The 25344-nt window shown below is 39.4% G+C and overlaps 1 protein-coding gene across 3 annotated transcripts in view; it reads left to right on the forward strand.

Moving 5' to 3' along the window:
* The first annotated feature begins 24271 nt into the window (after positions 1-24271).
* ZNF451 (zinc finger protein 451) overlaps positions 24272-25344 on the forward strand; it is an 82459-nt gene continuing 81386 nt past the window's right edge. Inside the window, exon 1 of one of the 3 annotated variants that reach the window (XM_057304006.1) lies at positions 24272-24786. In XM_057304006.1, the coding sequence (XP_057159989.1) occupies positions 24766-24786 (21 nt within the window). In that variant the 5' untranslated portion in view covers positions 24272-24765. Of the gene's footprint in view, positions 24787-24823; positions 25122-25344 lie in introns of those variants that run through there. The other 2 variants (XM_026507156.4, XM_057304005.1) reach the window with 2 other exon arrangements.

Consider the following 25344-nt stretch of genomic DNA (forward strand, 5'->3'; position numbering starts at 1 on the left):
TCAGGGTGTGATCCCAGCGTTGTGGGATCGAGCCCCACATCGGGCTCCTCCGCTGTGAGCCTGCTTCTTTGTCTCCCACTCCCCCTGCTTGTGTTCCCTCTCTCGCTGGCTGTCTCTATCTCTGTTGAATAAATAAATAAAATCTTTTTTAAAAATTAATTAATTAATTAATTAAAAAATAATTACAATTAGAAAAATATTGGGGAAAAAGACATATTTTACACAATAATGTCTCTACTTAGGGCAAATACTATGGAAAAACAGTGGTCCCACCCCCACGCAAGGCAGCCAAGGCCAAGTAGGGTGCCGGACTTCTATCCTTGCCAACTTATGATAAAGTATCCCTAATCCTGAAACCCACTCTACTGAGGTGGTCTGTCAGAAGAGGCCTAATGGAGGGTGATGACTTTTACCTTTACCCAGCATTAAGAAACCCTTCCCTCACCACCTCGGGAGTTAACGGAAGCTAACTACAGAGACTGGACTTCACTACCTGGGAGTAACAAGGCAGCAACATCCCCTTTCTGCTCCTAAAGTGGTGTCCAAGAACAACTAAGTAGAAAGTTTATGATCTAGAGTCTCATAACATAATAACCCATATGTCTAGGTTTCAGTAAAGATCATATGTCATTCCAAGAACCAGGAACACACACACACAAATCAATAGTTGGCAACACTAGCGGCACCTGGGTGGCTCAGTCAGTCAAGTGTCTGACTTTGGCTTGGGTCCTGATCTCAGGGTCCTGAGGTCATGTCCTGCATTGGGCTCTATGCTCCTTACAGGAGAGTCAGCTGCTCCCTCTCCTCTGCCCCCCCCCCCCGCTTGTGCTCCCTCTTGTGCTTTCTCTTGCACGCTCTCTCTCAAATAAATAAAATCTTTTAAAAAATTAATAAAGATGATCTAGTGGGATCTCTCTCTCTCTCTCCCTTTTTTTTTTTCAGTAGACAATGAAACTAAAGTTTCAGGAGGTTAACAAAATTGCCATGGCCACAGGGTTGTCATGAACAGATAACCAGCACTATTTTAATGGTTTTTTGTGTTTACTATCCAGTTTTGGGGAGTGAAAATGTGATTTTATATCAAATTTCACTTTTTAATATTTGCATGACTTTGGAGAATTGATTGGTATCTCTCTCTTTTTTTAGAAAGATTTATTTTAGAGAGAGAGTGCGAGTGGGGGAGGGCAGAGGGAAAGGGAGAGAAATCCTAAGTAGACTCCCGGCTGAGCATGGAGCTCAATGTGGGGTGGTCCCAGGACCCTGAGATCATGACCTCGGCTGAAACCAAAAGCTGGCCACTCAACAGACTGAGCCACCCAGGTGCCACTTGATTGATCTCTAACTTTAATTTACTCACTTTTCAACAAAAATAATATAATAACCTCATAAATAGTTCTAGGTTTTGTAGGGCCCATTGCATACTAAATTTGGCAAGCTCTATTTAAGAAAACAGCACAAAATTATGACTACCCTGTTACATACAATTTAAAGTATTTATTTTTGACAGCTTACAGAGGTTTCTTTCAAATTCTCAAGTCTGTTAATAATGCAATGTAATTTTTAGGATTGTTGTGCAATTTGGGTAAACCTCTATTGAGTTTCTTTGATATTTGAGCTATAAGAATTCAAATCTTCTATAGAGTTAGTGCTCTTAAATATTCTTTGAATTGACCACATTCAGAGTATTCCTAGAAGATATTCCAAACTGAGATGGCCATCAGTAATGTTATTATATATGGAAGAGATTGCAAAGCACAAAGATATTGCCCAGTTAATCCTTAGCAAAATCTCAGAAATGCCTACAGCCACCCCAGGGTTAAAACAGGAGGTGGAGAATGCAAACTAGGGGCAGCTAAAATGGAAAGAAACAGTGGTCTTAACTGACTATGGCAGAAATAGACATTAACTGCAAATTTTACAAAAACATAGAAAACATGAAGATATTGCTGGGGCCCCTTTTTGGAAAGATATCCATGAAGGAAACTATTAGCTTTGTACTAATTACTAATTCTGCCACTGACCTAGTTCATTGGGTGTTTTGAGTTTTTTTGTTTTTTTAAAGATTTAATCCATTTATTTGAGAGAGACAGGGAGAACACAGAGGGAGAGGGAGCAGCAGACTGCCTGCTGAGCAGAGAGCCCCACATGGGGCTCAATCCACCGACCCTGAGATCATGACCTGAGCCAAAGGCAGCTGCTTAACCCACTGAGCCAACCAGGTGCCCCAACGGGGTTTTTTTGTTTTGTTTTGAATGAGGTAAGGCAGGGTTGGGAAATTTCCAGACACTTAACAAGCAGTCAGTAAATGTTAACTGAAGGGGCGCCTGGGTGGCTCAGTCATTAAGCTTCTTCCTTCGGCTCAGGTCACGATCCCCAGGGTCCTGGGATTGAGCCCTACATCGGGCTCCCTGCTCAGCGGGAAGGCTGCTTTTCCCTCTCCCACTCCCCCTGCTGGTGTTCCATCTCTCACTGTGTCCCTCTCTGTCCAATTAATATATAAAATCTTTTTAAAAAATAAATAACTAAATGTTACCTGAAGAATGACAGATCGAAGTGTTGACAATTTTTTTAAGATGTTGATTATGTGTGTGGGGGGGGAGGGGATTCATTTTCCTTTTTGTTTTTAAACTTCCCCAATGAATTTTTTTTTCAAGTCACAAGATAAAAATAAATGTAAAAATGTTTTAACTATTTTCTGTGTTGGAATTCTAATAAATTATACAATTCCTAACTTACCTCATGAATAATGGTTACTAACAATTTGTTTGGTTTTTTTAAGATTTTATTTATTTATTTAACAGAGAGAGAGAGACAGCCAGCGAGAGAGGGAACACAAGCAGGGGGAGTGGGAGAGAAAGAAGCCGGCTCCCATCGGAGGAGCCTGATGTGGGGCTCGATTCCAGAACTCTGGGATCACTCCCTGAGCCGAAGGCAGACGCTTAACGACTGAGCCACTCAGGCGCCCCAACAATTTGTATTTTTAGGCAAAAAACATGTAGATAAAAAAATACAGCTATTGAAAGTTACAAAACAATTCCTTAAGTTTGCCCTACTTTTAAAATTTTACTTTTTATAGGTATTATAGGTACCTGAAAAAACATTTTCAGTTCTCAATCTGACATTGGATTTTGTTGGAGAATCTGCAACCTCCTTGGCTGTGCGCACAGAAAGACATCTGTAATGTCACTGGTTCTCTTGATGGAGCAACAAGCTTGCTGAAGAAGCTGCATGTAGATTCCACCCCAATTATCAGTGATGCATCAAACCAAAGAATTTCCAATAGCCAAATAAGCATAGGTATGTTTACTTTGGAAATAGCTTTTCCCCATCCCAAAATAAAATTGGTATATGAAAAAAAATTTAAGTTATATTCCTTCTTCAAACCAAATTCCACGAAAAAAAATTAAAGATGGAGTAAAGAGTTAAAATTGAAGCTATACAAGAAAAATATACATTGATGAATATTTCTATGTTCTTTAAAGGGAAAAGACATTCTCAATATAAAAGTATTACAGCAGAAGTGCCAAACAAAAAAAAACATATGAGTTCCAGCATGTGTATTTTGTGGACTTCCTATATGGAGATGATAGTATCATTAAGATTTTTACTTCGTGGTGGGAAGTGTGGTCAATATTTTCATCTGTTTATGATACCATTTTTCTGTGAATGCCTTTAATACATTTGTCATTTTCGTAGCTCTTTTTCACATTTTTTTCTTACAAAATTTTTGTGTTAATATGGTGCCGGTAGCTTTTCTTCAACATTTATTTTATAATGACATGGTTTTTCCTGGTCCAGTTTTTGCAGTTGAGTTCATGGTTGGTGAGAGGGGCCAGGGTTCCCAGCCAGGCTTCAGACCTTTTAAAGGCCCTCTCTTCACTGTCATAGAGACCACTCATTCCAGCCACGATGGCTCCTCTGAGAAATATTTTGTGTAGCCCTGTTCCCTTTGGTCCTCTGACCCAAGCTGAGTCTAGAAGGACTTCTGTCACCAGCCCTGCGTTCCCAGAGCCTTCACGAGCAGCAGCAAACAGTACAGAGCCCTTGCATTTACCAATGAGCCTTTGACCTTTATGGAGTAAGATTCTGCTGGATCTTTCTGAGATCTGCTGCTAGGAGCCTTCTTAGATAGATACTCTGTGCATTTTCTCTGCATCCCAACCTCATGACATCTGTTGAAGCTCACCTTACCTTACCCCTCAGTTGTTAGATTTATAGGTTAAAGAATTTGCATTTCTGGATGAGTTTCTCCTTTTCAGGAAGTATACTTTTGCTGGTACCTTCTGAGTTTTACCACTCATGAGGCCCCTTGATGTTCTCTTTGCATTTTCTGTTTAATTTTAATTGGTTTTCTTTAGGGCTGTACAGATTTTTGTCTGACACATATTTGCTAAAAATTAGGGCAATGTTTTTTATCTTTTATTTCTTTTGTTGTTTCTAATTCTGTCTTGTTGCTTTGTCTGATTCCTCAGAGGAGGAGAAAGATAGTAAGGTTACTAATGTGTTCATACCAGAGTTACATCCAGTGTTGCTATTTAGAAGCCTAATGCAACTCTGATTCTCATTCTTTTATTCAGAACCTGTCTCCCCATACTCCTTGAGACTTTTTATCTTCTCTGATATGCTAGAATTGGATGAAAATGTGCCTGTTCTGTATCTCTTCTTATTCATTGTTTGGGGTACATGATGACCCCTCTCAATCTGGATACTTGCATCCTTCAATTCTGGGAAAATTTATTTTATTACTTTTTATATAATTCTTGTTTAATATACTCCTCCCCATTTTTCATTTTATCTCTTTCTGGAATTCCAGTTACCCTGGGACTCAATCTCTTAAGTCTCCTATCATTTCTCTACAATTTTTTTAAAAAAAGATTTTATTTATTTATTTGACAGAGAGAGAGACAGCCAGTGAGAGAGGGAACACAAGCAGGGAGAGTGGGGGAGGAAGAAGCAGGCTTCCAGCAGAGCAGGGCTCTGCCCAAAGCAGGGCTCAATCCCAGGACTCTGGGATCACACCCTGAGCTGAAGGTAGACGCTTAATGACTGAGCCACCCAGACACCCCTCTACAATTTTTTTAAGTCTCGGTTTCCTTTTTCTGTTTCTGGGAGGTTTTCCGTAGCTATATAACTTTCAGCCATGTTTTGAATTTTTTATTTCAACTGTCAAAATTCTAATTGCCAAGACCTGTTTCTTGTTCTCTGTTGTTTCTTTTTTTTTTTTTTTAATTAAAATACTAATTTCTGGATTCCCTTTATTTATCCGGCTGAAAAAAAACATGTTTTTTTTTTTTTTGAAGATTTTATTTATTTATTAGACAGAGATAGAGACAGCCAGCAAGAGAGGGAACACAAGCAGGGGGAGTGGGAGAGGAAGAAGCAGGCTCATAGCGGAGGAGCCTGATGTGGGGCTCGATCCCAGAACGCCGGGATCACGCCCTGAGCCGAAGGCAGAGGCTCAACCGCTGTGCCACCCAGGCGCCCCTGAAAAAAACATGTTTAAATATTATTTTCTAGGCATTATTTGTTTCACCCAATATCTCTTTTTTTTTATTATCTTAAATTTACTTTTCCTCTCCAAGGCCTTTCGATTTGATTCCTGGATGTTCTTTCATATTTCATATATGAAATAACTCCATATTCTTTAAGAATATTATTACTATTGGGGTGCTTGGGTGGCTCAGTCGGTTAAGCATCTGCCTTCAGCTCAGGTCATGATCAGGGTCCTGGTGATGAGGGAACAGAAGGCAAGCTGAGGACAAAGCAGCTTACCTGGGGAGCTTCACTTGTGAGTCACTGGCTAGAAAGCCATCTGTTTTGGGGGGTGTCCTTCATATCAGTCTGATATTGAGTCTTGTGCTTAGTGCTGAATTGCTCTCTAAATCTTTTGGATCTCCTGGCTGATAATATTTTGCATATAGGACAGGGAAAAGGGACTGAAAGTGACAATGTTGCAAAAACAGACTTCCACTGAATTCCCTTTTCAGCTCCCACTCATGTCCACAACTATTCCTTGTGTCCTGGGCCCTGTAGGTCTCCTTTTGACTAAATGCAAAGAATGTCTTGTGAGTAGGTATGTAGAGGTAGGGATTTAGGAGGAGGGGTTTACAGTTCCTGTATGCAGTCTCTCAACCTCTCTTTGTTATGTGGAACCTTAATCTCCATCATCCATTGTATCTGGTGTCAGTTCTGAGCCCCTGCTGGGTTATCTGGGGTAAACTGAAATCAGTTACTACTCTATTTTCTGTCTCCCTAAGTCTTCTCAACTGTCTAAAGGAAACAATACCAGATGATAACTCAGAAGGTTGTATGAGTCAAATGAAGTTTTATGTATGTAATATGCGTAACAGCACCTAGCTTGAAGTAATCATTCTACAAATGGTAGTTATTAGTGTTATATAACCTCTCAAAATCCCCAGACACGCCTGTTCTTATTAATTCTCTAGGTGATCGTGCCCCCCACCCAAAATAATCTCTGTTGCTATCTTTGTGGATTTATTAGTTTCTGTGTATTCATCTTAGAAAAAAAATTGGGAGAGAAAGGAAATAAATTCATGCTTTAATTCTGCCATTTCAATGTTTTAATTATTAGATATTTATAAATGATAGCATCTGATAGTTAATTATAACTTTTTTAAAAGATTTATTTGAGAGAGCGCATGCCCATAAGCATGGCGGGGGTGGCAGAGGGAGAGGGAGCAGGCTCCCCTCTGAGCCCAGAGCTGAATGGAGGCCAGTCCCAGGAACCTGAGATCACTACCCATGCCAAAATCCAGAATTGGCCACTTAACCGACTGAGCCACCTAGGCACCCCTATAACTCCATATTCTTTAAGAATATTATTACTATTGGGGTGCTTGGGTGGCTCAGTCGGTTAAGCATCTGCCTTCAGCTCAGGTCATGATCAGGGGTCCTGGTGATGAGGGAACAGAAGGCAAGCTGAGGACAAAGCAGAAACTGACACCCCATAACTGCCCCCCCACCATGGGATGAATGTGACATTCCTCAGGCACTCCTGGCTGCCCTAAAGGAAAAAGAAATAGTTAACCTATGGATACCACAATCCTGCAAGACTTAAGTCTCCCTCAATTTGCAAATGTCTTAGCAGTTTACAAGAACAAAGCATTTCTATTAATAACCTAGCTTCCAGAAGGGAATGTAGATACAATTAAATGTCATAATCTGCAGCCTCCAGGAAGTTCCCAACTATATTTATGTTAATGCCTTGCTAGAGGGAAAAACAACCTTAACTTGACAATGGCAAGGCCTCTGGTATCCTGTGAATCTTCTTTAACATATGAAAATCCTCTTGAAACCTCCCTTTTTCCTTACCTCCCCCAACCTCATAGTAATAATCAGCCACTCCTCACAACTTGGGGCAGCAGCTCTTTCTGCCCACGGGTCCTGTCCCTGTGCTTTAATAAACCACCATTTTGCACCAAAGACGTCTCAAGAATTCTTTCTTGGTCGTTGGCTCCGGACTCCACCCCACCGAACCTCACCTATATTCCACAACCTCATCACTGGGACTGAACCTCTGTTGGGCACCCTGCTCAGCAGGGAGCCTTCTCCTCCCCCCTGCCTGTGCTCTCTTGTGCTCTCGTGCACTCTCAAATAAAACCTTTTTTAAAAAAAGAGTATTATTACTATTTTCATAAATTTATTAACGCAGATGAGTTTTATAATCATTTGGTCTTCCCCCACCCCGTTTTCCCTCAAAATACCCTTGAAATTGTTATTGGAATTATACTTAAGTAATTTTCAACTCTGGAAAGAAGTTATATCTTCACAAAACTGCTTCTTCCAATAAAAGTACAACGTCAACTTACAGTTTTTCTTTTCCTCAGTAAATATTTGCATTTTAAAAATATAGATCCTATATACTTACAAATCTAATTCGTATGCATTTCATATTTGTATATTTTATATGTTGCTACTCCAAATGGGACATTATTTTTATTTTTATAATTGGTCATTGCTATATAGAAAAACAGTGATGTTTGTATGCTTTCCTTTTAAGTCTCCACATTACTCTTTTGATTCAAATCAGTTTTCCAAGAAGGGGAAAAAGGTTTCTTCCGCAAATAATGGTCATTTTACCCCTTCTTTCTAATACTTTTTGCTCCATTCTTTTCTTTATCTCAGAGCATTGCTTATGACTTGTAGATATAAGAGCAGCGGTAGCAGGCAAGTTTATTTTCTCCCTCACTTAAATGGAATATCTTCAGCGCTGTTATGGCTGATTACATGGTTTGGTTGGAGATAAGACATTCTTTTTTTTTTTTTTTTAAAGATTCCATTTATTTATTTGAGATAGAGTGAGAGACAGAGCACAAGCAGGGAGGGAGAGGGAGAAGCACGCTCCCCAATGAGGAAGGAGCCAGAGGCGGGGTTCAATCCCAGGACCCTCGGATCATGACCTGAGCCAAAGGCAGACACCTAACCAACTGAGCCACTCAGGTGTCCTGAGATAAGACATTCTTTAACAAATGTCCAAATGATTTGTATTTTGCTTTTGCTGCTTTAAGCAAAAAAAAAAAAAAAAAAAAAGTATATATATATATACAGATACATATATATATATACACACACACACGCACAAATCTCACACATATTCTCATTAAAAGAAAACAATTATTTGGGATTCTACTATCTGGGACCTTTGTGGCAGATAAGTAAGCCCTATCCTCAGAGAAAGAAAATAGGCCATTTTATATTTGAGAGTGGCAGGATCCAGAGGCAAAAAAGAGGGAAAAGGAAAAGAAAGGGGGCTCTGTCTAGCTCCTTGGAGTTACCTGCCACACAATCCTGGTAGCACTTCCAGGGTCATTTGCTTCCCACATAAATCTGTTTTATGGTCATACCAGAATTGTGTGAAGACTACACCTCATGATTTTTAAAGTAATCTATTTGGCATTATTTTATTCTATCATGAATTAAGTAGAATATGTGAACAGTGGTTGCTATAGCATAGGTTCAAAAGGTATTGCATAGGTAGGGCATTTGCTCCTTAACCAAATGATCCTAATTGTATTATTCCTGTGGGTTATTTCATCTACCTTTTTTCTAATTTTTGTCTACCACTCATATTCTAGCTATTCCGTGTATTTGTAACATTCACTATCCTTACCTCTAGTAAGTTCCTCTATCTCTGGTAATTTGCTGCTTATGATCATCTTGGACTCAAGAATGCACTAAACCAGGGTGCCTGGTGGCTCAGTCAGTTGAGCGTCTAACACTTGGTTTCAGCTCAGGTCATGATCTCAGGGTCATGAGATGGAGCCCTGCATTGGGCTCTGTACTCAGTGCAATCTGCTTGTCCCTCTCCCTTTGCTCCTCCCCCCACTCACACTCTCTCTTTCTCTCAAATAAATAAATCTTAAAAAAAAGAAAGAAAGAAAGCTAAATCCACTTAATAAAATTAAAGAGTAAATAGGCTATGACTTAGGGTCAAAGGATATCACCCATTATTAGAATAATTTTTATGTAATGACATTTGTTTTAGGTTCTAGAGAGCTAACAAAAATTATTTAGGGGCGCCTGGGTGGCTCAGTTGGTTGAGTGTCTGCCTTCGGCCCAGCGTCAGGCTTCCTGCTTAGTGGGGAGTCTGCTTCTCTCTCTCTCTCTCTCCCTCTCCCCCCTGCCCCTCCCCCCCCGTGGGTCTCCCTCCCTCTCTCTCTCTCTCTCAAATAAAATCTTTTAAAAATTATTCAAATTAATGAATTATATTAATTTTGATGGAGTAATACATGCACAGTAAAATCTTTATTTTAAAGATCCAAATGCTTACATATTGAAAAATGTCTTATACCAAACACATGGCCCAGAGGCAACCACTCCTGCCACTTCCCTAACTACATTTCCAAATTGTCCATGCATGTACAACCATGCACATATATTTTTTACAAATGTAGGATTTTACATACACTATTCTGATCTTTGATTTTTTTTTAATTAACAGTATCTTTTTAATTTAAGATTATATTTATTTATTTGACAGCAAGAAAGCACTAGCAGGGAGAGCGGCAGAGAAAGAGAGAGAAGCAGGCTTCCCATTGAGCAGGGAGCCTGACTCAGGGCTCCATCCCAGGACCCTGAGATCATGACCTGAGCGTAGGGCAGACGCTTAACCAACTGAGCCACCCAGGCACCCCAGTTAACAATGTATCTTTAGGATAACTGCATATAAGTACATAACACTGCTGTATTCCTTTAAATTTTTTTCTTGAAGTATAACATAGATATAAAACAATGCATGAGTTGTAAGTGTCCAGTATGATCTTCCACAAATTGAACATATCTATGTAACCAGAACCCAGATCAGAGCAGTTAACATTACCAGCATCCCAGAAGATCATTTGTGCCCCTTACAGCACTATTCAATCATCCATTCCCAAATATAATCATTTTCCTAATTTCCTTTTTTTTTTTTTTTAAGTAATCTCTACACCCCACTTGGGGCTAGAACTCGGGCACCCCAATCCTAATTTCTAATAGCCAATTTTGTATGGTTGCAAATGTTTCCATTGTATGGATATATCCTACGTTATTTGAAATCACTTTAAGATAGACATTTAGGTTGTTTCTGATTTTTTATTGTTACAGTGCTGCTAGGAATATCCCTGTGCATGTGCCATTTCAAATATTTGTGAGCACATCTGAAGGGTAAGTTCCTAGAAAAGAGTATGATAGATATTACCGAATTGCTTTTCATTAATGTACAAATTTATAATTCTAGCAATCCTTTAAGATGCCTCTTTCCCCATATATTTGCTAATACAGCATATTTTTAAATTTTTTATTTATATGGGGTGTCTGTGTGGCTCAGTCGATTAAGTGTCCAACTCTTGGTTTCGGCTTGGGTCATGATCTCCCAGTGGTAGGATTGAGGCCCGTGTCGGGCTCTGTGCTCCTTGAAGAGTCTGCTTCAGATTCTCTCTCCCTCTCCCTCTCCCTACACTCTGCTTCTCAAATAAATAAATAAAATCTTTAAACAAAATTTTTTTTTATTTTTACAACGTGTGTAGGTGAAAATAGTACCTCTTTATCCTTCTAGTTTACACTTCTCTTTTTATGGATAAGTGTAAGCATTTTCTTATATGTTTAGGATGTATTTTATTACTTATGAGCAGTCATCATAGGATGTTAAGAGTAGAAAGGAATCCATGTCTTCATTTTTATTTTATTTTACTTTTTAAAGATTTTATTTTCATGTAATCTCTCTACCCAATGTGGGACTCGAGTCCATAACTCTGAGATCAAGAGCTGCATGCTCTACCAGCTGAGCCAGCCAGTTGCCCCTCCTTGCCTTTATTTTTAAAATGTAGAAATTAATTCAAGCAACGTTTTGGCTCAATATCATTGTATTTCATATATTAATGGCTACGAGAATCATTACCTCTAGATAAATGAGATGTACCTATACAGGAAAACTCAAATGGGGCAAAAGGTAAATTAGGGGATTAAGAAATAAGCTGATGTACCCAATGAAGATCTTCACTCATTAACCACAATAACAGACCCAAGGCCCAAGTAGTCCCTCAAAGTTCTTAACTCAAGCCACAATAATAGATCCAAGGTCCAAGTAAAGTAATAAGAAATATCTCCCTCCAGTTAAAAAATCTTGCTTTGGAGCACCTGCCTGGCTCAATCAGTGAAGCATGCAACCCTTTATCTCAGATTTATGAGTTCAAACCCCATGTTGAGTGTAGAGATTACTTAAAAAAAAAAAATCTTAAAAAAATAATTTAAAAAATCAGTAATCAAAAATCTTGCTTTGACTGTGATGAGCACCAGGTGCTGTATAAAAAAGTGTTGAATCAGTACATCATATACCTGAAACTAATATTACACTGTATGTTAACTAACTGGAATTTAAATAAAAACTTCAAAAAAATAAAATAATCTAACATGGAAAAGAAAAATCTTGCTTTGACCCTGAACCCACCAGTAAATAACCTCACTTCTCCAACCCTACCTATTCCAGTCAGTTACTGACATCACAAGACCTATATTAAAACCATTCAATAGACATACTAATACCCATTCAAAAGCCCTTCCTAAATTCCTTAGATTATGATTCTCCTAAGCTTTGCCCTGGTGTGTGTGTCGGGGGAGAGAAGGTTCTCCCTTGATGTAATAAGCTAAACATACTTGGCTTATTGTGACTTAGGCATATCACTGTTGATCTTCCATTGGTGGGCTTTGGCAATTTAGAAGTCCCACAGAGACTCTGTTGAGATCCCTATTATCATGGACTAAGATCCTCAACATGGTAACTATATTGCATATCTGAGACTGCTTAAGTCTACCTTGCCCATAATGATGTGGTACTTTCATAACTGAATCTGAATGTGAGCTTTAAACTTTCATGATGCCTTCAGCAAAAGGGTTTTTTTGTTTGTTTGTTTTACTCCTAGAATTAAGAATAAGATGTTAGATTCTGATTAATTTGTATTATTTTGTCTTTTGTTTAGATTTGGCTTGTATCATTGTCTCCTGTTTCTTTTTACCTTTCACTTCGATGTCTTCTATGTTGTTTTCCGTAAACGAAAGTCTTTGAGGAGAGGGCAAGCATAGGGCTGATGAGCCTATCACTTGAGTTAGCCCTGAAGACTAAAGAACGAAAGACTGTTAGAATATCATTCTTTTGGGGGTGCCTGGCTGGCTTGGTGGAGCATGTGATCCTTGATGTTGGGGTTGTAGGTTCGAGTCCCATGTTGGGTGTAGAGATTACTTAAAAATAAAATCTTAAAAAAAAAAAAAAAAAAGAATATCATCCTTTCAACAAACTTTGCCTTGGGTCATCTTTCAGAACCTTATAAAAACTCTCCTCAGTGTTGATTTTTGTGCCCCTTAGAGCTGATTTGATTATCTTCACCTGTTCGAAACTAGGACTACAAGTTGTCAGGCCCACAGGGCTTAATGACAGTCAGCCATTAGTTACTATACGGAGATAAAAAGTGCAAAAACAACACTGTCTCTTTTAGTTTTCATGGGTTAATCTACCCTCCACCAGGATGGACACTTCTTTTATATTTTCTTACATATTTTCTCATTACTGTCCTAACTAATGCTCCTATCTTTCCAAGTGGCACAATTTTACCAAGGGTAATTGAGAACTACAGTGGGCACTTTGGGGAACTTTAATTATAAGTAAAATTATTTCATTTCAGAGGGGCATATCAGAGATACATTTGATGATAAATTTTGAATTAATCTAGAGAATTTAAATGTTGGTTTCCCTGAATTATACCAAATAGCATTTTTATTAGTACGTCCCTATGCAATTAAGGCTTTGTTAGAAAAGATGGACATAGGAAAACCAAAAAAAAAGGATCAATATATTTCTGAGGTCCAAAGAACTCCATCCAAACAGCATCCATGCCAGCAAAGGTTGACTGGGGGGGGGGGGTCTAGATTTCCACCCTCATCAGCCTGTAAGGGGGTGTGCTCATCTCCAACCCTCCCCCACTAGGCTAAAGAAGAAAAGTCACATTGTACTATCAATTGACACAGAAAAGGCATTTAACAAAACTCAGAGCCTATTTGTGATTAAAAAAAAAAACTTTCAAAAAACCACAAAAACCCTATAGTTAACATTATATTTAATGGTATAAGAGTTCCTGAGATCGGGGCGCCTGGGTGGCACAGCGGTTAAGCGTCTGCCTTCAGCTCAGGGCTTGATCCCAGCGTTCTGGGATCGAGCCCCACATCAGGCTCCTCCGCTATGAGCCTGCTTCTTCCTCTCCCATTCCTCCTGCTTGTGTTCCCTCTCTCGCTGGCTGTCTCTATCTCTGTCGAATAAATAAATAAAATCTTTAAAAAAAAAAAAAAAAGAGTTCCTGAGATCAGGAACAAGACGAAGATGTCCATTTTCACTACTCTTCTTCAACATAGTGCTAGACATTCTAGCCAGCACATGGAGGCAAGAAAAGGAAATAAAAGAATACAGATTGTAAAGGAAGAAACCAACACTGTCCCTATTTGCATATAACTGACTATATAATCTCAAGGAGTCTGAAAAACAAAACAAAACAAAAAACCCATGCTAAAACCAAATGAGTGAGTTCAGCAAGGTCACAAACACTAGATCAATACACAAAACTCGACTGTATTTCTGGATACTAGCAATGATCACATAGACACCAAATTCGAAAATACAACACTATGTACCATCACTCCAAAAAAAACCAAAACAAAATGAAACAAAAAACCTAAGTACAGGAGTATATGCTAAAAACTACCCAATGCTAATGAAAGAAATTCTAGAAGACCTAGGTAGATGGAGAAATGTGCTGTGTTCATGGGCTGGAGTACTCAATATAGTAAAAATGTCAATTCCCACCAAACTGATACACAGCTTTAATGCAATTCTGATCAAAATCCCAGCAAGATTTTTGTAGACTTACACAAGATTATTCTAAAATTCATATGGAAAGGCAAAGGAACTAGAATAGCTAAAACAATTTGGGAAAAGAAGAATAAAGTGGGAGTAATCAGTCTACCTGATATCAAAGACTTACTATATAACTACAATAATCAAGACTGCGTGATGTTGGTAGCGGAGTAGACATACTTCAATGGAACAGAATGGTAAACTTAGAAATAGACTCAACATAAACATCTCCAGGTAATTTCTGATAAAGGTACAAAAAGAGGAAATATGGCTTTTTCAACAACTATTACTGAAGCAAGTGGACAAGCATAGTCCAAAAAAATGAACCTCAATCTAAACTTCACACCTTATAAAAAATTAACTCAAATGGAGTTAATGAACTAAAATGTAAAATGTGAAATTATAAATCTTTTAGGAAAAAACAGGATAAAATCTTTGGGATCTAAGGTTTGACAAAGTGTTCTTGGCGTTAACACCATGATCCATAAAAGAAAAATTGATAAAATGGGCTTCATCAGAATTAAAAGTTTTGTTCTGTGAAATATACTGTCAAGAGGATGAAAGACAAGCTACACAGTGTGAAAAAATATTTAGAGACCACATGTACAATGAAAGACTAGTATCTAGAATATATAAAGAGGTTTCAAAAACAATAGTTAAAAAAAATCCAATTAGAAAATGGGCAAAAGACATGAAGAGACACTTTGACACACAGAATATACAGATGGCAAGCACATGAAAAGATGATAAATATCATTTACCATTAGTAAAATACAAATTAACACTATAATGTGACAGCACTACACACTTAGAATGGCTAAAATAAAAAATAGGGACAATACCAAATACCAGCAAGAATGTGGAGGAACTTGTGGTAAGTTTATTGTCATATATTGCTGGTGGGAATGTAAAATGTTACAGCAACTCTGGAAAACAGTTTGGCAGTTTCTTAGAAAAAGGAAAAAAAAGTAAACATGCTAAACCATATGACTCAGTAATTGCACTTTCGGGCATTTATCCCAGAGAAATGAAAACTTATGTTCACATAAAAACCTTTACAGAAATGTTCATAGCAGCTTTATTTGTGACATCCAAAAGCTGGAAACCACCCATATGTCTTCCAACATGTGAATGATTAAACTGTGTTACATCCATACCATGGAATACTACTCAGCAATAAAAAGGAACAGAGTATTGCTACATGAAAGGACCTGGAAGAATCTTCAGAAAATTATTCTGAGTAGGGGGGACAAAAGCCAATTCTAAAAGTTACATACCGTGTGATTCCATTTATATAGCATTCTTGAAATGATAAAATTATAGAAGTGGGGAACAAATTAGAGGTTGCTGGGGGTCAAGGAGGAGTTGGAATAGGGAGGAAAAGGCTATGGCTAGAAGGGGGCAACAGGAGGAATCCTGGTGGTAATAGACATATTTTGTATCTTGGCTGTATCACTGTCAACATACTGGTTGTGATATTGTACTACAGTCTGTTTGTTTGTCTTTTAAAGCTCTTATTTTTAAGTAATCTCTACACCCAATGTGGGGCTCGGACTCATAACCCCAAGACCAAGAGTTGCAAACTCCATGGACTAGGCCAGCCAGATGCCCCTGTCCTACAGTTTTGAATAATGAATAATGTTACCATCAGGAGAAACTGGGAAAAGGGTACATAGTATCTCTCTCTATTCTTTTGTTCTGTTTTGTTTTAAACAGCTTTACTGAGATATAATTTACATACAAAACAAGTCACCTATTTACAGTGTATAATGTTTTTTAATATATTCATAGATGGGTACAACTATGACTACAATTTTATCCATATATCCCCTACCTTAGCCCTAAACAACCACTAATTTATTTCTCTGTAGATTTCCCTGTTATGGACACTTCATACGGACAGAATCATATAATATGTGGTATTTTCTGACAGTTTTTCGCTTAGCATAATGTTTTGAAGGTTCATCCATGATGTAGTATATAGCAGTACTTCATTCTTTTTATGAGTGAATAATATTTCACTGTGTATGAATATACTACATTTTACTTATCCATTTATCAACTGTTGAATATTTGGGTTGTTTCCACCTCTTGGCTATTATGAATAGTGCTGCTATAAACATTCTTGGACAAGTTTTTGGATGGACATATGTTTTCACTTCCCCTGGATATAAATCTAGGAGTAGAATTGCTGGCCTCTATGGTAATATTTATGTTTAATCATTTTAGAAACTGCCACACTACTTTCCAAAATAACTGCAAAATTTTACATTCCCATTAGCAGTTCATGAGTGTTACTATTTCTCCACATCCTTGGCAGCTCTTGTCATTATCTGACTTTTGATCTTAGCCATCCTAGTGAAGTAGTATCACATCATGGTTTTGATTTGCACTTTCCTGATGACTAGTGATGTCGAGCATATTTTCATGTGTTTACTGGTTATTGTATATCTTTATATACCTTTGTATATCTTTATATTCTGAATACAAGTCTCTTATTACATAAATGATTTATAAATATTTTCTCCCATTCATTGGGTTGTCTTTTTACTTTATTGATGTTGTCCTTTGAAATACAAAGGTTTTTAATTTTGATGAAGTCTAATTTATCTAGTGAGTTTTTAAAATTTTGGTTATTACACTTTCCAACTCCAGAATTTCCATTGGGTGTTTTCCTTATAATTTCTATCTCATTATTGGTATTCTGTATTAGATAAGATATTAGATATGACATTGTCATATCTTCTTTTGCTTCTTCATCACGTTTTCCTGTTGTTTTGTGAATGTGTATATAATGGCTAATTTGAAGTCTTACAAATCTGTTCTTATAGGAAATTTCTTTTGCCTGCTCTTTTTTTTTTTTTAAAGCATATGGATTATACTCACTTCTTTGCTTGCCTCTTAATATTTTGTAGGAAACTGGACATTTTAGATAATATATTGTAGCAGCTCTGTGTACTGGTGTCCCCCCTCCCTCTAGGACTTACTATTATTTGCTTGTTTGTTTAGTGACTGGCTGGATTATTTCAGTGAATTCTAGGTCCCCTGCCAAGGGTAAAGCCTCTGTGTTGCTTCTCAAGGAGGTGTGACATCCCACAGTCACCATGGGATGACATTGGTTTTGCTAGGGCTCTCTCACTCTCTCTGATCATACCCAACAGATAAAATGCATTAATTCCCGCTGGTTGTTTTACTGTTTTCAACAACGCCCTGAAAGATAAATTGCTCTACAAAGTAACCCAGTCAAATTCTGTCTCCTTTGAACGAACAGTTTCTAAGATCACTGTTTGATATTTATTTGGTTCTCTTAGATATCTTACTCCATGGTTCTCATGAAAACTAGGCAGCCTACAGTTTATCTTGTATCTTGAATGTCCTCCCAATTGCCTTTCACCATAATTTCCACTGTTCTTGAAAGTATCTAGAGGGTTGAACTCCTCCACCACCTGTTGCAAATGAAGTCAGCTCCTTTGTGAGTGGATTAGGAACTATCTGTTTCACGGCTTGCTTTTTCTCCATGGCAAAATTTCTGAACTAGGGCTCTGGACAATGGCAAGCTTCTCTTTCAGTGACATTCCATTCTAGGAGCTGAACAGTTGGTGGAGGTGTGGAGGCATCAGCCTGAGGTTTTCTGGTCTTCCCTCTCCTGGAATATATCATTGTCTTATCAGGTGAGTCAAGAGTGATAAAGGACTCAGTCTTCTCAGTGTGCTGTGTTCGACGTAGAACTTCTGATCCATTAGTGTCAGTTGCATGGAAAAGGAGAATTGCTACCTATCAACTGCACTCACCTGAGGCTTAGCCTCAGCAACAGGTAGCTGGGGACAAGATGACAAATGTTGATATCCTGCTCCTTCCAGGAAAAGAGCTCTTTCTGACTGAGAGGTAGGGGTTAGGGAGTAGAGGGAAAACCCTTTGTTCTTGGCTGCACCAGTCTGGAATGGAGCATCTGTCTCACTGAGGTGGGAGGGAAGTGGTAGGGAGTGATCTTGGTTGGAATACTATGGACTCTTCCCTTTTTTACAGAATTTTCATAGATTTTCTTTAATAGATGTTTCTTCATTTGTCATTTGTCCTTAGGACCACATCCATAGGCTTTAAATGGTTTTTTAGATATAATCTTCACCAGTTTCACTTGGGAACAGGTCAGCATAGCTCCTCACACTATTATGCCAGAAATACTATGAATTATTTTTTACAAAAGAAAATAAACTAGGGGCACCTGGGTGGCTCAGTTGGTTAAGTGTCTGCCTTCTGCTCCGGTCATGATCCCAGGGTTCTGGGACCAGCCCCATGGCAGGCTCCCTGGTCAGTGGGGGGCCTGCTTCTCCCTCTCCCTGCCGCTCCCCCCCCCCACCTGTGCTCTCTCTGTGTCAAATAAATAAATAAAATCTTAAAAAAAAAAAAAAAAAGAAACTACTCACAACATAAATATATAGCATGGCTAAACTGTATCTAAGACAAGTATTATAGGTCTCATGGTAGAAAAGTAGACCCACAAGAAAGGCAGTTAATCAATTACCTCTGATATTCTAACCCCTAATATCTACAAAGTGATTACCAGATAACATGCAAAGAAGGCTCCTGACATGATTCTGAGTATCTGTATTCTCTGTACAAACATCAGGAAATCATGTAATGAATGGTATTTTTAAAAAGTAAATGAATGAGTTCGTAATTAAAATTTTTAAAAAGAGAGGAGGCAAGACTCTTCCTTACAGAAAAATGCCAACTGAAAAAAGTTGAGACACAGTAGAGTTGGAACATTACCATTGTGGAACCATCATAGTAAAAACTGGTATCATCAGATTATACTCTGTATAAAGGACTAAGTTTCATGAAGAGCATAATGTTTGCATGGTCTGAAAGTATACCCCCACAGATTACTTATTAGTTGTAAGGGGGGAAACTACATAATGGTGATACTGGATAACACCTGGATCAGATGATTAAAATTGATATCCTTAGTGAGGAGCAGTTAACCATCATGTCTTCTAGATGCAATAATCTAAAACACTTCAACATCCCTTACCATGTTTTGTCTGGTAATGCAAAATTTGAATCTAACTGAGGAAACCTCTGACAAGCCAAAATTGAAGATTTTATAAAATAATTGGTTTTTGTACTTCAAAAATATCAATATCATGAAAGACAAAGGCTGAAGAACTCCAAATTAAAGAAAATTAAAGCTATGACAACTCAATGCATTATGTGATCCTGGACTAGACAACAGCTAAAATGTGATAAGGACTGTAGATTAGGGGGGGAAAGTATCATATAAATGTTAAATCTCCAGGGGCGCCAGGGTGGCTCAGTTGTTAAGCGTCTGCCTTTGGCTCAGGGCGTGATCCTGGAGTTCTGGTATCGGGCTCTTCCACTGGGAGCCTGCTTCTTCCTCTCCCACTCCCCCTGCTTGTGTTCCCCCTCTCGCTGGCTATCCCTCTCTCTCTGTTAAATAAATAAATAAAATCTTAAAAAAAATATTAAATCTCCAGATTTTAATAATACTAATTGTTTGGACTGCATATTTTTGTGTCCCCCAAAATTTGTATGTTGAAACCCTGATTCCCAGTGGGATGGTATTTGGAAATGGGACTTTTGGGAGGTAATAGGTCATGAGGGTGGAGCCCTCATGATGGGATTCGTGTCCTTATAAGAAAGACACAAGAGGGCTTGCTTTTCTTTCTGCTCTCCATTGTGTGAAGATATAAGAAGACTGCAAACCAGGAAGAGTGCCCTCACTGAGAACCAATTCTGCTAGCATCTTGATCTTGGACTTCACAGCCTCCTGATTGAGAGTAATAAAGGTCTGTTGTTTAAGCCACTCATTCTATAGTAAATTCAAGCGGACTAAAACAAGTACTATTGTTATGTCAAAGAAAATCTTTATTCTTATGAAATACACACTGAAAACATTAAGGTGTAAGGAGGCATGATACATGCAACCTACTCACTGATGATTTAGAAAAATATATATGTATCCATAGGTCTCTGTGTTAGTATAGAGAATATGATAAAACAAGTATTTTTTGTGCAATTTTTCTTTAAGTGTGAAATCATACAGAGATGTCTTGCTTTTGCTTAGGATTTTTCATCCTCCTTTAGCTTGTGTGAAGAAACAGATATTTAAAAATGCCTTAAATTCCCTCACAGTTGCTCATCAGTAAATAGACTTTGACAACTATTCTTTTTTTTTTTTTTAAGATTTTATTTATTTATTTGACAGAGAGAGACAGCCAGAGAGAGAGGGAACACAAGCAGGGGGAGTGGGAGAGGAAGAAGCAGGCTCATAGCGGAGGAGCCTGATGTGGGGCTCGAACCCAGAACGCTGGGATCACGCCCTGAGCCGAAGGCAGACGCTTAACCGCTGTGCTACCCAGGCGCCCCGACTTTGACAACTATTCTAACATGTACATTATCATAGAGGAAGTTAGAGAGATCTTCATACTTATGACTGGCCAGCAAGATTGTTACAATTACATCTATACACATACTATTGCAACAAGACCAATTCCTCTAATGAACATAAAGCAGTTTTAATACTTTTGGTTTTCTATGTTGTTTTCAAAACTCGGGGCGCCTCAGTGGCTCAGTCAGTTAAGTGTCGGTTAAGTGTCTGCCTTCTGCCTCAGGTCATGATCCCAGGGTCCCCCATCACATCGGGCTCCCTGCTGAGCAAAAGCCTGCTTCTCCCTCTCCCTCTGCCCCTACCCCCCCCCATGTTCTCTCTCGTTCGCTCTGCTCTCTCAAATAAATAAAACCTTTAAAAAAAAAAAAAAGATTATTTGAGAGAGAGAGACAGCACAGTGGGGAGGAGAGGGAAGAGGAGGAGAGGGAAAAGGAGGAGGGAAGAAGCAGGCTCCCCGTTGAGCAGGGAGCCCGATATGGGGCTCCATCCCAGGACCCTGGAATCATGACCTGAGCAGAAGGCAGATGCTTAACCAACTGAGCCACCCAGGTGCCCCTACCCCTAAATAAATAATCTTAAAAAAAACCTCTTGTGACCCACTACAAGCTAAAATCTCAAAAATTTTGTTCAGTGTCTTACATGCAGGAATAATGTTACTATGATGCAAATACAGTGAATGATGATCCTCCAAGTATTTCTAGAAAGGGGGTAGGAAGTTTTGCAAATTACTCAAAATGTGTAATAATGGCACCAAAAACTACTCTTCCCCAGTTTACTCACACGGGCAAATATATCATTGCTTGAAGGGGAAAATGCCCATATTCTAAAGAAGTGATTATCACAACTTGCTCTAATAAGAAAAATGGCTTGTACTTCTGAACTAACCATAGAAATGAACCACCCTCATTTGTCCCCTCCAACAGGCTTCTTTTCCTTATGTGCAACACTTGTACAGAATCGCAGACCTGAGAGGAGCAAAGAAAATGCACTTACAGACCTACGGGCTAGTCTTTTATACTCTTTCAGAACCAAATACTTTTTGTTCTGCTCCCATAACTCCCAGAAAATGATTATGTCAACTCGTTCCATATTATCCTAAGAGCCATCTTTTTCCTTGAAGAATATTCTGTTTTGGAATAAATGCCCATAAATCCATTTCTCTTTTTTTTTTTTTTAAAGATTTTATTTATTTATTCGACAGAGATAGAGACAGCCAGCGAGAGAGGGAACACAAGCAGGGGGAGTGGGAGAGGAAGAAGCAGGCTCATAGCGGAAGAGCCTGATATGGGGCTCGATCCCAGATCGCCGGGATCACGCCCTGAGCCGAAGACAGACGCTTAACCGCTGTGCCACCCAGGCGCCCCCATAAATCCATTTCTTTATTAGAAATTTTTGAAAAGGCTATTCCAGTTGCCAGGTCTTAAAACCAGAGCATTTAATCCAAACCATATATGGTTCTTAATAACAGAATTGCATTCATTGGATGTATTTGTGCTTTTACTAAAGCATACTGAGATTTGGTGCTGTGTGTGTACAAATTCTTTTCCCCAAGTTGAATGCTCCTTAATTAAATTACAGGTTCACACTACTTTCTCTTTTTTCAGATTTATGAAAATAATGGATAATAATTCTCATTGAGGGTTTGAGCCTTTCTGATGCATTTAATTTGCCTCTTGGTGGCATTCTCTTAGTCAAGAACCAGGTCTCCAGAATCTGAAATGCTGCTATGCAGCCAGTGTTCAGACAGATGGTTCTATAAATAATCATTCAACAAAAAAAGCAAGTCAAGAGAAAACTGATGAAAACAAGACTAAAGTTGAAGCCTATATTTCTCTGTTACATGGTGAGTTGAAAGAATAATATCAACATAATGTCACTGATATAGATCTAGAAATCTATTATGATGTGCTTAGGACACAGTCTAAGAACTAAATTAGAGGAGATATCAAAGCCAGTGATGGGCTCTCTTCACAATCTTAACTCATAAAGCAAAATAATGGATCCGTGGCCCTAAAAAAATTTCCTCAGTCACACAAAAAAACATCCCCCCCTAGTTAAAAAGTCTCCATTTTGAACTCTGAACCAATCAGCAAACAACTCTACTTCCAAATCTAACCAGTTTCTTACTTTACACATTGGTCTTAATATCACCTATCCCAATCTCTTAATTTTCTCAGATTAAGAGACTTCTAAGCTTTGTCTATGGTTTCTTCTCCTTTGCTACACCAAGCTAAATAAACCTGGTTTTGTGGTAACTATAGACATGTCTCTAATATTGTTAGTGGATTTCAAAGGATTTTCTTATGAACACATAGTCCACCTACCAGAGAAAATTACTACTAATGTATAGATAGTTTTCCTATTTCAGGCATGGCTTGGTGGTTTGATATGGTTCTGATCATATTATTTATCTTGCATTTTTGAAAAATAGGACTCTAGAAATGTTAGCTAAACATTTAAATGGAGATAAAAACACTCTAGAGTACATGCCAAAGCTTAACCATTTCATTTCCCAATCACTAGACATTAAAATGTTTTCCAATTTTTCTATTACAAACAAATCTGTGATAAATAATATTTTGCATAAAGATTTTCTTACAGATTAAAGTGTATCCTCAGGATAAAGCCTTGCAGTTACAACTGAATTGAAGAGTATGAGCATTTGGGGGTTATAACCACATAAAGCTTGTTTTCCAAGAGTTTTACCCATTAACTCCTACCTGTAACTTGTCTCTCATTCTCAGTTTGCTTCTACAATTCTCAAACTTAGGTAGAAAAGCAAACGAAATCTTAAAGCACTTGCTGGAAATGCAGGAAATGCCAAATATTAAGGATAATTACTATAGGCATAAATACTCAGATGGTAGATTTGCATATAGACAGGCAAAAACAGGCATCTAAGATTTAAAAGAATTTTCCGGCTTAAAAAGCCCTTTCCAAAATTGTTGGTGTGAAAAAAAAAAAAGCTGGATTTTGTTTGTAGGACAATGAAGTGAGAAAGACCACAAGTGAACTATTTTATAGAGTGAACATGAGTGAACTATTTTATAGAGTGCTTTTTGACTGTGAACACTGAAAAAAGTAAGCTATTTTAGTTAGGTAGTATCTGAGAATATCCTTAAATAAGCACGTTATTATCACTGGTCCAGGGCCGTCTTGGGCACTGGTCTCTCTTACTTCACCAGTTCTCTTCGGGACAACCTGGTGACTGGAGCTCTGGTCCTCAATTTTCCTTCTCAGATGTATTAATAATATATGCTCAGAGAATGAAGCTGGGTGAGTAACATTAAGGACACCTTGGATTTCTTCCCTTCTCACAAAATTCAACGAAGCCTCCACATTCTGGGCCCTCCGCAAAAAAAAAAAAAAAAAAAAAAAAAAAAAAAAAAAAAAAAGGAAGATGAGAATTTAGTCCCCATCATCCGCATTTACGGACAAAACTCATACGGGTGAGCCTCGCTTTCACACAATATCCAATTCCAAACCCTTCACCACAACCTCGTTTTTTGCCCTTCACTTTGAAACAGAATTTAGCCCGCCCACGGGTCTGCAAAGCTGCAGCTGACGTCAGCGTGGCAAAACGCATGCTCCGTACCTGGGCGTCCTTTTTCTCTCTTGTCCACCGAAGCCCGACAGTCTTGGGAGCGATCAGAACTACAACTCCCAGTTTCCTGAGCGGCCCGGGGAAGGCAGGCCCGCGACTGTGAGAACGAGGCTCCGGGGGATAGCGGGCCAGAGCCGGCCGCTCCTCCTTTTGAAGCGGTTTCGCACCTCTTTCCGCCCGCGGCGTCGGTGGCGTCGGCGGCGTCGGCGCTCACGCAGGGGCGGGTCACGGCGGCGCGAAGCGGTGCTGGGCGGGAAGGGCAGTCGTGGCGGCGGCGGCGGCGGCAGCGGGGACAGCGGCGGCGGTGGCGGGGGCCGCAGAAGCGGTGGTGCTGTCAGTTAGGCCGTCGGAGAAATGGGAGACCCGGGGTCGGAGGTGAGTGGTCGGGCCGCGGCATTCTCAGCCGAGCCGGGAAGGGCTTTGTGTTTGTTGATTGTGAGGCCTGGTGTGCGGCGGCCGCGGCAACCGCAGTGGCGGGGCGCTAGCCTCCGCGTCTCGGGCCGAGCCGAGCGTTCGGGCCTGGTGCGGGTCTGAACGAGGAACCGGCAGTAACAATGGCCGCCCGACCGCCCCCGGCCCGCTGCGCCGGCCCCGGAGGCCCCCGTTGCCGCTGCTGTGGCCGTGAGAGCGACATTTTGAGACAGGCTCGCTCTTCGGCGGTGTGCGTGCATCCCCCCTCCCCGAGGAGACTGGGGAATTCGCAGGGGCTGGTAAGTCGTTTTCGGCGTCGGCTCCCTATGGCTCCACGTCTGCAGAGGCATAACCCGACGCCATCGAGTCCTGTTCTTGATCGGACTTGCACGCAGTTGTGCTCAGTTCCGTTTCCTCAAGAGCTTGCTGTTTTACAGAGCTCTTCCCTTTTGGTTCCTTTTGGGAAATTCTCTTCCTCCAAGTACGTGGCTGTATATAGATGAGCATGTTCTGGCTTATTTT

This window comes from Ursus arctos, unplaced genomic scaffold, assembly GCF_023065955.2.
Source record: "Ursus arctos isolate Adak ecotype North America unplaced genomic scaffold, UrsArc2.0 scaffold_29, whole genome shotgun sequence".
Lineage (NCBI taxonomy): Eukaryota > Metazoa > Chordata > Mammalia > Carnivora > Ursidae > Ursus > Ursus arctos.